This window comes from Hibiscus syriacus, unplaced genomic scaffold (assembly GCF_006381635.1).
Source record: "Hibiscus syriacus cultivar Baekdansim isolate YM2019G1 unplaced genomic scaffold, ASM638163v2 tig00014408_pilon, whole genome shotgun sequence".
Taxonomy (NCBI): Eukaryota; Viridiplantae; Streptophyta; class Magnoliopsida; order Malvales; family Malvaceae; genus Hibiscus; species Hibiscus syriacus.
The window spans coordinates 40080-54239 of NW_024062325.1; the positions used below are offsets into that span (position 1 = coordinate 40080).

The window sequence follows — 14160 nt, forward strand, 5'->3', positions numbered from 1 at the left end:
AGATCAAAATATTAACATGTTAATTTTTTAAATGGATTTTCATTAATTTTGAGTGAGTTTTGTGAAAAATAAATCCAAAAAAAAAGAATGAGGAGTGAAATATGAATGATTTGTTACCAATCTTGTTGCGTAAGATAATTGATGACCAGCGGTGGTTGGTTGTCGACAATGACCAAAAAAGTACAGTGTCAAAAAGTAAATTATTTAAAAGTTCAAAGACAAAATCGATAAAGTTCTAAAGTTCAATACCTAAAGCGATATCGTTATAGGCGTCAATAATCATTGCCAAAACTACGTCATTTTATCCACGTCATTGTATCATTCAAATTTAACGGCATAGCGACATAATTGAAATTATAACTAAAGTTTAAATTATAATTAGAAATTTTAAAAGTTAAGTGGTATAAACAGTATAGCACTTAAAGCTAAGTGATATTTGGTGTAATTTATCCTTTATTATATTGGAGTTAAAAGAAGGGGTGTTTTGGTAATTCTAGTGACTGTAATGGTGGAATAGAAGCGTTATGATAGGATGCGCCACCTGTTTATGAGTCGGAATTGTTAGTACGTAAATGGACTTTAATTGGATATAAAATAGGCGGAGAGGCCCTTGGCAGCAGTTAAATTACCGATTTTGTCCTTGTATTGTATGACATCTCCGTTGTCATGTATGAAAAATGAAACAAAAATGTTTATCGGTATTAGTTCATTTTCATGTAGAGATAAACTTTAAGGGTAAAGTACACAAATGGTCCCCAACTATAGAGTACTATTTTATTAAGTCTCTCAACTATTAAAAACTATAAAATGTCCTCTTACTATAGAATATTAATTTGTTATGTCTCTGGACTATTAAAAGTTACAAAATGGTCACATGACTATTCATTAATTATGTTCCAAATTCGTCATTTTTTGTTAAAAATTAGGGGTTGTCTAAGCTGCACGTTAACACGATAACTGAGATATGATAGTCTTTGAGATATTGAATCATATTTTATCATATCACAATCAACAAGTTAAAGTTCAACTTAGAATACCGTCAATTTTTAAACGGAGAATGATGAGTTTGAAACATAATGAATAGTCGGTGACCATTTTGTAACTTTTAATCAAGGACTCAACAAGGCACCACTCTATAGTTGGAGGATCATTTTCTAATTTTTAATAGTTAAGAAACTAATAAATCAGTACCCTATAATTGGAGGATCATTTGTATATTTTACCCTAATTTTAAATACAAAGATATTAAAGTACGCGGATCAAACATTTTGATAACTGCATATTTATCGTTTAATAAAAAAATATTTCCGAAACAATTTATTTATATTTAACTATAAATAAAATATTAAACCTATTGATTTTAATTTATATGAAATGAAACTTCATATGTGATTTTATGTGCATCGACGTAAAATATACATAAAAGACTTTCGATATTCTTTTCTCTATTTTGATAGAGATATTTTATAATGATTTTAATATTGATATCGAATTAAAAAATAATTATGATTATTTCGTAAGTTGATAAATTAATAGATTTAACTGATACGATCAACTGTCAATTAATTATGGTAGATCACAAGAAACATACGGGATCATGTCAAAGGATTATAGTTCTTGAGATATACTAGACTTCGAAAACCCTATGACCTGATGGTCTTCTTGGACCTCAAATGTGAGTATTCTCCGAAAATTTTGATATATGGAAATACGAAGAATGATACAACAAATCTCTAGTAAAAAAATAACAAGTTAAACCCCATGCTGAGCAACGAACCCAAAAAAACTGAAAAATTGACACGAACCGAGTAAAATAGTTCGGTTCGGTTCGATTTGGCTTTAAACGGTTCGGTTTTTGGTTTGATTTAAAGGCTTCATTTTTTTGATTCGGTTCGGTTCGGGTTTTTCATATGGAACCCATTTGTTCCATATTGAACCGAATAGGTAATTTTTGTAAAAAATATTATAGTTTCAAGTGATTTTTTTATTGAAAAACCGATAAACCGAACCGAACCGAACCGAAAAAACCGGTTTCGATTTTTTCGGTTTTTTAACTATTCGGTTTCGGTTTCGGTTTAAATATTGAAAACCCGTTTATTTCGGTTCGGTTCAATCTTTGGTAAAAAACCGAACCGAACCGAACCGAATACACTCCTAATGCCATCATCTTTTCACGTCTATCATTTAACACATCGTCGGGAGTTTTAAAGAAATTGGTTTTGCAAGGGTTAAATTGGATGAATTTAAACTTTTAAGGGTATAATTGGATTATGACTTTAGAGGCTCCATTGGTATTTGCGTTATAATACGAGGACATTTACGAGATTTAAGCCTAAAAAAGGGCCGTTGCAGCACTCCCTAAATCAACCAAGATTTTCCTTACCCGGATTAGAAAATCCCCCCAAAATGCAAACGCCCCCACGCTTATAATCTCACCGGCATCGTTGTATAAACTCCGTCGACTCCTTCATTGATCATCTTCAATAATTTCCCGATCGAAAATCTCCAGCTCCTCTCGCATCGCAGTTCTCTCTAATGTTTTTCTGTCTTGAAGGTTTTTCATTTGATTTTGTTTCCGTTTATCGTTTTTTCTTCTGAAATTTTAATTGAATTTTGCAGGTTCTGGGCTACAAGTTCATACTTTTTTTCGATTTTACTTAACTATTTCTTGCAGGATCTTTGATAGTTCATTGCATTTTGAATTATCTTTCACTACATGTATCTCTCTCTGTTCTTTTGGATACTTGATATTATGGATGCAGGATCTTTGAATTCTTTTTCAAACTTGACGGGCCAATCTAAATGGCAGCTTCAAGAACAGGTTCTACAGAGAAAGAATTCTTCTAAAGATAATGTAAGTTTCTAAAGGGATTCTTGATAATCACACCTTCGATTAAATGACGTACTTTTTTTCTAACTTATGAACTGATAATCTAGACATTGTAATGGCATTCAAATTGAATGTGCTTTTATTTGATTTTAATGGCGGAAATGTGGTTGATTTTGAGGATTTCAGTTTGGTAAAAGCGTTTCTAGATAATCCTTCATTTCTTAAATTGATTTAAGAGAACAGCTTCGATTAAATGAAGTTATTTTCTTTAAACTTATGAGCTGATAAACTAGACTTTGTAGTGACATTCAAATTGAATGTGTTTTGGTATTATCAGATGGACAGATTCATACCGAACCGGTCAGCGATAGACTTTGATTATGCTGTTGCATGCTATCAGATGGATGGAAGGTTAAAGAGAACGAAACGGTGTGCTCGCCTGCCAGGGAGGCCTACAGGAAGCTGTTGGCTGAGGCTTTGAACGTGAACCGGACACGAATCTTGGCCTTCAAGAACAAGCCACCAGCACCAATGGAAATCTCCCTTCCGAGAATTCGACTTCGGTTCATCTGACCAAATCTGCAAAGCCTAGAAGACACATCCCCCAGGTAACAAGAGCATGCCATTCATAATTTGACTAGTTCAGGAAATTTTGGTTCTACAGATACTAATATGGTGTGAATGTGATTCTTCAGAGCTCTGAGAGAACACTGGATGCCCCTGATCTTATTGATGACTTTTACCTGAATTTATTGGATTGGGGAAGCAGCAATGTACTAGCAATAGCACTTGGAAACACTGTATTTGTGGGATGCTTCAGATAGTTCTACCTCGGAACTCGTCACTGTTGATGATGAAAATGGACCAATAACAAGTGTGAGTTAGGCACCTGATGGTCGGCATATTGCAGTTGGCTTGAACAATTCTGAAGTAGAACTACGGGATTCGGCTTCCAACAGACAGGTTTGATGTTATAGAAATTGCTGAAATATGTGCAGCTTCATATTTTCGCTCTTCCATTGTTTATTCTGACTCAAACTTTTTCCTTTGTTGCTGCAGCTGCGTACTCTAAGAGGTTGTCACAGATCAAGAGTGGGTTCTATGGCATGGAACAATCACATTCTTACAACTGGAGGAATGGATGGTCAGATTGTTAACAATGATGTGAGAATTAGATCTCACATTGTCGAAACATTCAGAGGACACCGGCAAGAGGTTTGTGGGCTTAAATGGTCGGCTTCTGGACAACAACTAGCCAGTGGAGGCAATGATAATCTTGTTCACATATGGGATAGGTCCATGGCATCTTCTAATTCGCCAACACGATGTCTGCACAGGTTGGAGGATCATACTTCTGCTGTTAAAGCCCTTGCTTGGTGCCCTTTCCAGAGCAATTTGCTAGCCACTGGTGGAGGTGGTGGTGATCGGACCATAAAGTTTTGGAACACACATACTGGTGCATGCCTGAATTCTGTTGATACAGGCTCTCAGGTGTGTGCTTTGCTGTGGAGCAAGAATGAAAGGGAGCTTCTGAGTTCTCATGGATTTACTCAGAATCAATTGACTCTTTGGAAATATCCATCAATGGTGAAGATGGCAGAGCTAACCGGTCACACATCTAGGGTACTGTACATGGCCCAAAGCCCTGATGGCCGCATGGTGGCTTCAGCTGCAGGGGATGAGACATTAAGATTCTGGAATGTTTTTGGAGTCCCAGATGTGGTGTCCAATTCCAATTGTGTAGTTCCTTCAAAACCAGCTTCAAGTTCTCCAAAGGTGGTCAATTCTTAACTATCTTGCTCCAAGTATTCTTTTTTTTTTCTGAACATTAATATGTTAGAAACTATGTAAAAAAAAGTAACATGTGTTCATACTAATCGAAAAATAATTAGAAGTTTCATAATTTTTCTAGTGTTTATGATTTTCCCAGGGAAATATGCCTTATTGGTTCTTGGTTTTATTTTGAGCAGGTTGGGGGGATGATTCATTCAAGATTTACTTCATCAGGAGAAAATGTGACTTTGGTGTATTCTTTGCTCTTTATAATCCTTTCTTTTTCCCTTCTGAACCCCAGAATTGCGTGCAGAGTTTTATTACAGTTTTGGAAGAACAACTATTCTGTTGTGGCTTATCCTTTTTTTCATTTTGCCGACAAATGAATTGGTTAATTCCAAGTCTTCATATGAAATTGAGATTGGTTCATTTGATTTGCCAAAAATAGAATGGCGTTATAGTTCTAAATTACAGTTGCAGCTACCGTCATAGTTGCAGGTGTTGCGGACGTTATGGTGTGATTTTTTCATAAAAATAACTACGTTTTACGTTGCAGTTTGCGGTTTCACAGTAACTTTGAAAAACATTATGATGCGGCCGTTACACTGTGTTGCGCTCGCAATTTAATACCTGTTAATAAAAAATACAATAGATTGTGTTCTTATATTAACATTTGAACCTTAATCTTAATTCAATCATCATACAATTACAGTCACACTTAAAAAGGTGACATTTAAAGAATCTTTCGTGCTATTCACAAGCCACGATTCAGATGCTTTGTGTTATGATTTCAAGAGCATCAAGCCAATGGCAGTGACTAAAAGTGTGGAAGGGACTCCGAATTTGAGATGCTTCCAAAAGGTTAAAGTGTAGCCCATATCCGGAACGCGGCAGGCTTGCTCGCACACAATCAAGTTGGCTGCCGACCCCAACAACGAGAGGTTCCCGGCCACCGTGCTCACCCAAGCCAAAATCAGCCATGCTTTCTTCTCAAAGGCCGGTGATATCAATGCCGACGATGCCGCCATCCTCGCTCCGAGCAAAAGAACTGATATAAGGAAAAACATGGTTCAATTTACGAAGGCAATAACAGAGCACATAAAAGAGAAAACAGCAACATACCAGTAGGCACATTTGAAACCAAATTTGACAGAATGAGAATAACAAGTGCAAGAATTGCTAGTCCACTGATTTCATCAATCTTTGCGTAAGGTTCCATTAACTCCCACAAAGTACTCGGGATTCCAGTTCGATTGAACCCTTGGACCGTCACAAACATCCCACAGAAGAATAACAGAAGAGAGTAGGATACCTGTAAAAGAATTCCAACAAGTCACTATCATTTTTCATATGGTCAATTTGAATCTAAATGAACAAAAGTGTCACCTTCTCCAAGCATGGCACAGCATCTTTGAAATCGAGTATCATGAGAGCAAGCGCCGCAGTAATGGCAGTCCCAGACATATTAAGTCCCATAAGCAGAGACACCAACATTCCGACCACGACAAGATAAACACATGATTTCCATAGCTGCATTTTCCATCTTCGCGAACAGGGTTGGTCCCTATGGTCCCAATAGGCTCCATTCAAGAACCAGTGATTCTCGGGCTCGGAATTCACTCTGTGTCTAAGAGTTTCATGATGAGCGGAGCCCACACCGCCCATCGTAGCCGGCGAAAACTGGTGAGAATTGACACACTCGCCGTTAACGAATCCTGCAGTCGGATCCTCTTGATCTTTCTTAACAGATAACAAGTCACCGTATATGAATATAAGCAACAAAGCATTGAAAAAAACACCCAATATAGTTGCAGGGAGAATCCCGGTCGCGAATTCCCAGAAGGAAACCCCACTCTGAGTGGCGATCACCAGATTCTGGGGGTTACCAATAGGGGTTGCGGTTGACCCGATATTTGCACTGGAAGCAAGCGCAAGCAAGAAAGGCTCGGGCGGCAGATTATTCTCCCTTGCAATCTTCAACACGAACTCGGTCAAGACCATACAAGATGTGTCATTGGTGAACAAAGCACTGGAAACAGCCGAAACCAAGCAGATCCTGAAGATCAAATCCTTTGCACCTTTGCTCTTCCATGTCAACAGCTTACCCAAGTACTTAAATGCATCGGCTCTCTCCAGGTATCCGCTAACCACCATCGTTCCGAAGAGGAGAACGAGGATCGGAAGATCGATCGATTCGTAGGCTTGATCGACGGTCATGACTTGGAATATGACCATCAAGGTAGCTCCCAAGAGGGACCCTGCAGTTCTTCCAATAGGTAGGCATGGCACAGCAGGAAAAACTGCCAATACCCAGAAGATTGCGAAGGCAACTGAGCCTAGAATCACTTTCACACAAGCTGCCATAGCCATCTTGAAACTACAGAACTGGATCGATCCCTTCACCTTGAATCAGTTATTTATTACATGAGAAACCGGGAAAACTGGTAGGTATCCAGCAAGAATGTTGTATGCAAAGCTGTTGAGAAACTACAAAACTGAATCACTGTACCTTGAACCAGCTTTTACATGAGAGTTCTTTAAGCAAAAAATCTCACCGGAAAGAACAAAACAAAAAAAGACGGGATTATAGCCCGGCCGGAGATATCCCACATGTATTTTGGCCTGCCTCTCATCTATCTGTCTGGATAAGATTGAAGCTCTAACTGTGCTCTCAATCCTTGTCGTCTTAGCATAGTCAAAATTTATTTTTTTAACTTTTAATTTATCAAATTTAATCATTTTATTCTTTTTAACGGCGTTGTCATTTGAACTTCAATATTGAAAAGTTAAGGGACTTGAGCTATATCTTATATATATAATGAATGTGGTAATAAGGCTTCAAGCTTGGAAGATAAAACATAGAAAGCCACTTGCAAGAAACAATTATTGAGCTAAAGGAACTGTAACAACTGCAATGTTTCAAAAGTGACAATGTCATTTTAATAATTTAATGGGTTATCCACGCAACCTCTACTCACGTCTTCACTGTATTCATTCAAGCCGAAGATTTCCCATCTTCAAAACCTACTACACTATTATATATTTATATTCCCTGTCGGCTCAGCTATTTAGAATTGGTATTTATTATCGTTCTTTTAGTAAAATCTTCTAACTCAAAAAAAAATATGATCATTTGATTAACTGAATTTTATAATTAATCATTATGATATTAACGTAATAGTTTACGATATTGATATAATAGTCTATCTATTATATTTAAGTTATAAATTTAATTCATATGTCATATCATTTGTCACGTTATTAATTATCATAGATTGCCACGTTAACAATATGGACAACGATGAAAAATGTTAGTAAAAAAATCACATTGAAATTATTTTTTAACTACATAAGTTATTTTCTAAAAGTACATGAATCTCTAATATATTTTTACTTTCTTTTAAATATGTTGAATAATTAACAATCTATACTTTATATTCAATATAATTAAACTTAATAATGATATACTCCAATCTAATTAAATTTCATAATAATATTTTATAGAAATAAAATATATGTATCAAATAGAGAATCAATAAATCAACAATCAATTAATTTAGTAGGATGAGACATTAGATTCTTTAAGTAAGGTCAAGGGTTCGAATTCTAACGATTGCGAATGGAACAAACTGGGTTAAGAATATCGCCTTTATATGATCTGGATTAGTTGATCAATAGATCGGATATTAATAATTATAAAAAATAAAAATAAAGAATCAGTAATGGGTAAAAGAAATAAAATAAAGAAAGAATTAGTAGCTGTCAACTTCTTAAGCAAGCGCCGAGTATTTTTGTCTTGAAAGCTATGGGAGCCCCTATCTTATCACGTTTCATGCTTTAAAAAATGGTGTGGCCCAATTACAGAGTGCCATGTGTACTAAAGTTTTAAAAAATAAAAATAGTAGAAAAAATTGTAAATTGATAATAAAAACTGTAAATATGGCAAATTGATAATTTAATTATATTGTAATATATATTAGTACTTTAAAAGAATAATAAAAATAAAAATTATTTTAAATAAAATTAAATAACCTGATTAAAATGATAAAAAATTAAAAATTAAAATTAAATCAAATCATTAAAAAAATACTTAGTACCCACGACTTATTTCGGACCTAATTCAATCCAGTTTCTTTTAACATTCTCTGACCCAAACCCAATTTGGGCCCTCATTTCCTCTAAGAATACAGATAAAATTAACCCAATATCGTAGAGGGATTAATTATTTAACTCAATATTTTTTGAGAACTATTATACTTGTTACAGAAATTTAAAATTCTTCAAGTGTGTAGATAAAAGTTTTTTATTAGAATTTGTTTTTTTTTTTTAAATTTATCACCTTGATGTAATGAGTTAGAATAAAAAATATTATTTAGACAAATCCATCGTATGAGTGTGATGATTGTACTCTGCACTGTAACATTTATCACAGATTCGAAAAAAATTTAGAGATGAGATGACTTAATAAGTCAATTTTTTTACTCTTCTGATCAATTTTACCGAGGAATATAACATAATCACATCTCTTAAGGGATTTCCATGGATTCTCAAACTAAAACCAAATATATTGCCTTTTTATTGTAATTTAAGCTCTCTTTTTTATGAACATTTTGGTCACTGGAATCATCTATAGAAGTGACTATAAGCATGGAAGGAAGTACAAACTTGACGTGGTTCCAGAATGACAGTGTAGCCAAGGTTCGGCGCTCGACAAGCTTCCTCGCATACTATCAAGTTCGCGGCCGATCCCAACAGCGATAGGTTTCCGGCAAAGGTGCACACCCATGCTAATATCAGCCATACCTTCTCTTCACTAACTGATATTGCCGCTGCCGCTGCCGCCACTCGCCCTCCGAGCAACAGATCTATAGGAAAAATAGTTACAAACATGTCGGTATAAACTTTGAGACATGTATGAGCTCGTGTCGTGTTTATATTATCGGTCGGTATGTTGGAGGCCAGATTCAAGAAGACGAGAATGACAATAGCGAGAACTGCAATCCCCGAAACACGATCGATATTTGAATAGGGTTCCATGAAGTCCCAGAGGGTGCTTGGGATTCCGGTTTTGTCGAAGCCTTCCACTGTTATGAACATTCCGCAAAAGAAAATCAAAAAGCGAATACGATACCTGCTAACACCAAATAATCAAAGCTTTAGTCAATGCTATAATTATATAGATATTGAAAATGAATTTTATTTCAAAAACCTTTTCCAGACAAGGGCTTGCATCCTTAAAATCAAGAACAACAAGAGCCAGTGCCGCAGTAATAGGGGTCCATGACAAGTTGTGTCCCATAAGCAGAGCAACCAGCAACCCAATAGTCACTAAATAAACACCGAGTTTCCAAAACTTGTTCTTCCATCTTCCTTTTATTGTCTCTTTTTGTTCTGAATTCTGTATTGCAAATGATTCTGTCGATGGAATCGCATTAGCCAACTCCTTTGAAGCATCCGAATTCCTGGGGTGATCTCTGGATTTCATGTTGATCCACCGAGTTGACTCTATTTCGAAGAGCGTCAACATGAGTTGAGCTTCCATTGGTGTGGCTGGGAGAGCTTAGAGGATCCATGAATTCTTCAAAGTTCAAAGACGAAAGATGCGACATCGTAGCCGGCGAAAACCGATGGGGACTCACATCAACTTCAGCTGCAACTTCAGTAGTCCCATCTTCTTCATCTCTCTGAACAGACGACGATCTCCAATACATAACCAGAAGGATCAAAGCATTCACCGAGACCCCAACGAGCATTGCTGGTAAAATCCCAATAACAAAGTCCCCAAACGAAATCTTACTCTGAACCGCAATCACCAAGTTCTGAGGATTCCCGATCGGTGTCGCCGAAGACTCGATATTAGCACTCGAAGCAAGTGCCAACAGGAACGGATGAGGGAGCAAATTATGTTACCTTGCAATTTTCAACACGAACTAAGTGAAGATCACACAAGAGGTATCATTAGTGAAAAGAGCGCTTGAAATTGCAGAAACCAAACAGATTCTACAGATTAAGTCCTTAGCACCTTTACTTCTCCACGAAAGCAACTTACCTAAATACTTAAACATATCTGCTCTTTCGAGATAAGCATTGACGACCATGGTGCCAAACAAAAGACCCAGGATGGGTAAATCAATGGCGGCATAGGCTTCATCTGGGGTTATCAGTTATCACTCCAAATAAAACCATAAGCACGGCTCCAAGCAAGGATCCTGCTGTTCTTCCAACAGGTAGAAATGGGACAGCAGGGAAAACTGCTAAAACCCAGAAGACTGCAAAGGCTATTGAGCCCAGAACCACTTTGTACGAAGCAGCCATCGCCATTGTTTAAAAGTTTTTCTTCTCCAGAGACACTGTCAAAGTAAAACAACCCAGAAAAGTTTTAAGCATCGCCAAAGACGAAACACTCAAAAGATCATGCAACGGTGCCCATGGCGTTTATTTTGAGATTACTCCATAGTCTAAAAACATTCAGATGAAAACACACAAAAGCAAACGTAGAAATGGACGAAGTCAAGACTCACTGAGACGTTGAGTTAACTAGCTACGCCCATCTTTGTTTGCATGTGAGCGCCAGAAGAAATTTGGATCACTAATTCGGTTTTATGAGTTCATGACCGTGACAACTGCACCAAAGTCATATGTTTGCTCCCATCTTATATAGATTTTGTTAGAAAAAAACACCTAAATTTGGTTATTTCGTTATCAAGCAGAACTCAAGTAAAAGGGAGAGTCAAATTTTCATGGGTAAAGTACACAAATGATCCCCAACTATAAAATATTATTTTATTAAGTCTCTTGACTAGTAAAAATTATAAAATGATCCTCCAACTATAGAGTATTATTTTGTTGAGTCCCTCAACTATTAAAAGTTATAAAATGGTCACCCAACTATTCATTATATTCTAAACTCATCATTTTCCCGTTAAAAATTTGACGACATTTTGAGTTGAACTTTAACAAGGTGATTTTCGGTCCACTCGACACGATCCGAAAAATATACATCTTTCTCCTGACCCGAGCCCGACTCGAAAAATATACGCCTTTCACCTGACTCGAGCCCGACCCGCCTTTTTGAGATAAAATCCAAACAGAACCCGATCCGATCCGAAATAATATAATATATTAAAAGTATTACTTGTGTTCATTGAAACTATAGATTTAATTGAAAAAATAATATATATAGAGTGATATTATTACCATTATCCCTAAATATATAAGATGAAATTATAATTTTTTGGGCCAGTTGGGTATTTTTCACTCTAAGCCTGAACATAACCCCTAAAAAACCCGACCCAACCCAAAACCGATTCTTTTAAAAAAAATCTTACACTATTGGATCGAGTCGAAACCTGTCGGGTTTGGGTCTCGTGTCCATCTCTAATTGTGATATGATAAAACAATGATCATAAAGTCTCAAACGATTATCGTATTTCAGTCATCATGTTAACATTCAGCTCAGACGATCGTCAATTTTTTTAACGAAAAATGACGACTTTAGAACATAATGAATAGTCGAGTGACCATTTTGTATTTTTAATAGTCGATGAACTCAACAAAACAAACTATAGGGTCAAAAGACCATTTAATATTATTTAATAGTCGAAAGACCTAATAAAAACAATATCCTATAATCAAGATACCATTTGTATCAATAAAATATATTTATTTATAAATTAAAGAATATTAAATGCTTAAAGATATTATAACGTTTTATATTTCTGTTCAACTTGCGGTATATAAATTTTGTAAAGAAAATTTTAGCGTGCATATCTTGCGTGCAGCACTAGTGCATATCATCTGTGTATAGCACTAATCGAAATTAACGATCACCAAGTGGTTTACTTATCTATTGATTAACAAGTTTATTAAACTCTAACCAAATGTATTATAGATTAGATAATTTATGTATACATTTTGTATTTTTATTTTTTATCTTTTAGCTTCGACAAAATTATTAAATGTAACAAAATTTTGTGTCATATAATATTTTATTTCTCATTCTTTAATGTTTATAAAAAAATGTATTATATATTATTAAAAAACATTATATTATTGGATCTGAACCCTGGATCGATCTTAGGTTAGATTTGGAACTGCACAACTTGTAACCTACGAATTGTATATGATAAAAGAGATGTATTGATCTCAGAACGCCCTCATCCCTAGCATCAGCCCTCATCAAGGGAACTGAACTATTGGGGGAAACTGCCACGTGATGATTTCCTCCTCATGACTAAACGCCATGCTGGCCGATCCATTGGCACATATATTCCCTTCACGTCATGTCCTCACTGACCCAGCCTTCCTTTAAGATTGTCTGACTGTCTTTCACTAAAATTGTTGGTCCTCCATTTCACTGTCCGTTAAAACATCGATTGCCCATATAGCATCCACTTCAATGATAAGCTTTCTGACTCCAATAGATTTTGCCAAGATCAAGCCCTGTCGAGTTCCTCATAACTCGGCTGCTGCACTAATAGTCTTCCCTATTCGCATTGAGAAACCTCCTAATCAGTCTCCATTTTCGTCTCGAATTAGTCCCCCAGCAGTAGCCAAACCCGAGGCTGCCCTAAACGCCCCCTCTATGTTCAGAAGCCAAGTCCCTTCCGGTAGTCTCCTCCACTTCACCCATTGTGGTTCTTTTATAACGATTCTATGTGATGCCGTGAACGTCTTCTTAGTATCTCTCGCTAGTTTACCTGCGTAACTGACCACTTGATCCCGGTTTGCTTTTTTTTTTTCGTGAAAATCATATCGTTCCTATTTTTCCATAAGCTCCAGGCAGCAGTTGTGAAGAGCATACCCCATTCGATCTCTTTGTCCGTTGTCTCGTGGGATCGGCTATTCGTCATTAACCAGCTTTTAAACTCTCTGGACTCAAAATGTGCATCTTGACTGTGGGCTTTCAACTCCCTCCTCGCTTCGCTAAGTTGCATTCACGCAGAACGTGTTCAATAGACTCGGTACTCGGTAGGATTATCACACCTCTTACAGCTAGCATCCAGCTTGCAAAGTCAGACAAAAATCTGAATCTCTCCGTGGTTCTTATCTTTCACAGCCGGTCAGTGTTTGTTGAGCTTTGGTCGGTCATTTCCATATCAGTTATTGCCTTGAATGCTGAAGCGGCAGAGAACTTCATAATACAATAAAGCTTTTGCTAATGGTTCATTGCCCATTCACCAGTCGCCATAACTTGATATTATTTCCGGAGTGGAGCTATCATTTGCTCCCTTTCTCAATTACCCCCCGCGTACTAAGAAGAACCCTCCACGTGGATGAGCTATTGCCTTGAGATCGCACCTCCAATAAACTTGACTGTTTTAGGCATTTCTCTTTGCAGATTCTGCCCCAAATCATGTTATGCCTTTGATGTAACCTCCAACCATTCTTCGCCAGGAGCGCAGTGTTCATGGCTCTAGTTTCACGTAGGCCAAGCCCTCTTTGGGATTTCGACCTACAAACTTTGTCCCAGTTAACAAGGTGGTTGTGTGCATACTTGGTATCTCCTCTCTATAGGAAATTCCGGTTCAAACTCTCAATTTTATTGCCCACCGTCA

At 36.7% G+C, this 14160-nt stretch overlaps 2 protein-coding genes and 2 pseudogenes across 3 annotated transcripts; 1 reads left to right on the plus strand and 3 right to left on the minus strand.

Annotated features, from left to right (window-relative positions):
* Nucleotides 1-2436: 2436 nt before the first annotated feature.
* LOC120207247 lies at nucleotides 2437-4621 on the plus strand (annotated as a pseudogene).
* Nucleotides 4622-5350: 729 nt separating this feature from the next.
* LOC120207251 (silicon efflux transporter LSI2-like) lies at nucleotides 5351-8027 on the minus strand. 2 transcript variants are annotated; one of them, XM_039206765.1, is made up of 5 exons: nucleotides 7998-8027; nucleotides 6262-6973; nucleotides 5990-6231; nucleotides 5726-5915; nucleotides 5351-5651 (listed from the first exon to the last, which is right to left on the minus strand). In XM_039206765.1, the coding sequence occupies exons 2-5, from the start codon at nucleotides 6971-6973 to the stop codon at nucleotides 5386-5388; spliced, it is 1410 nt and encodes a 469-aa protein (XP_039062696.1). In that variant the 5' UTR covers nucleotides 7998-8027; the 3' UTR covers nucleotides 5351-5385. The 2 variants fall into 2 exon arrangements, with proteins under 2 accessions (XP_039062696.1, XP_039062695.1); XM_039206764.1 differs by having other exon boundaries at nucleotides 5990-6973.
* Nucleotides 8028-9226: 1199 nt separating this feature from the next.
* On the minus strand, nucleotides 9227-9700 carry LOC120207248 (silicon efflux transporter LSI2-like). Its single transcript, XM_039206761.1, has one exon. It carries the CDS (start codon nucleotides 9698-9700, stop codon nucleotides 9227-9229), a length of 474 nt encoding a protein of 157 aa, XP_039062692.1.
* Nucleotides 9701-9731: 31 nt separating this feature from the next.
* Nucleotides 9732-10961, minus strand: LOC120207252 (annotated as a pseudogene).
* Between the last annotated feature and the right edge of the window lie 3199 nt (nucleotides 10962-14160).

What these genes read in the sequence shown, in the direction of transcription:
- LOC120207251 (XM_039206764.1), bottom strand. Translation starts at nt 6,973, where the DNA reads ATGGCTATGGCAGCTTGTGTGAAAGTGATTCTAGGCTCAGTTGCCTTC. An exon ending in CTGTGCCATGCTTGGAGAAG is followed by an intron (nt 5,916 to 5,989) that starts GTGACACTTTTG and finishes ATTCTTTTACAG; the next exon opens with GTATCCTACTCTCTTCTGTT. An exon ending in GGTTTCAAATGTGCCTACTG is followed by an intron (nt 5,652 to 5,725) that starts GTATGTTGCTGT and finishes TCCTTATATCAG; the next exon opens with TTCTTTTGCTCGGAGCGAGG.
- LOC120207248 (XM_039206761.1), bottom strand. Translation starts at nt 9,700, where the DNA reads ATGTTCATAACAGTGGAAGGCTTCGACAAAACCGGAATCCCAAGCACC.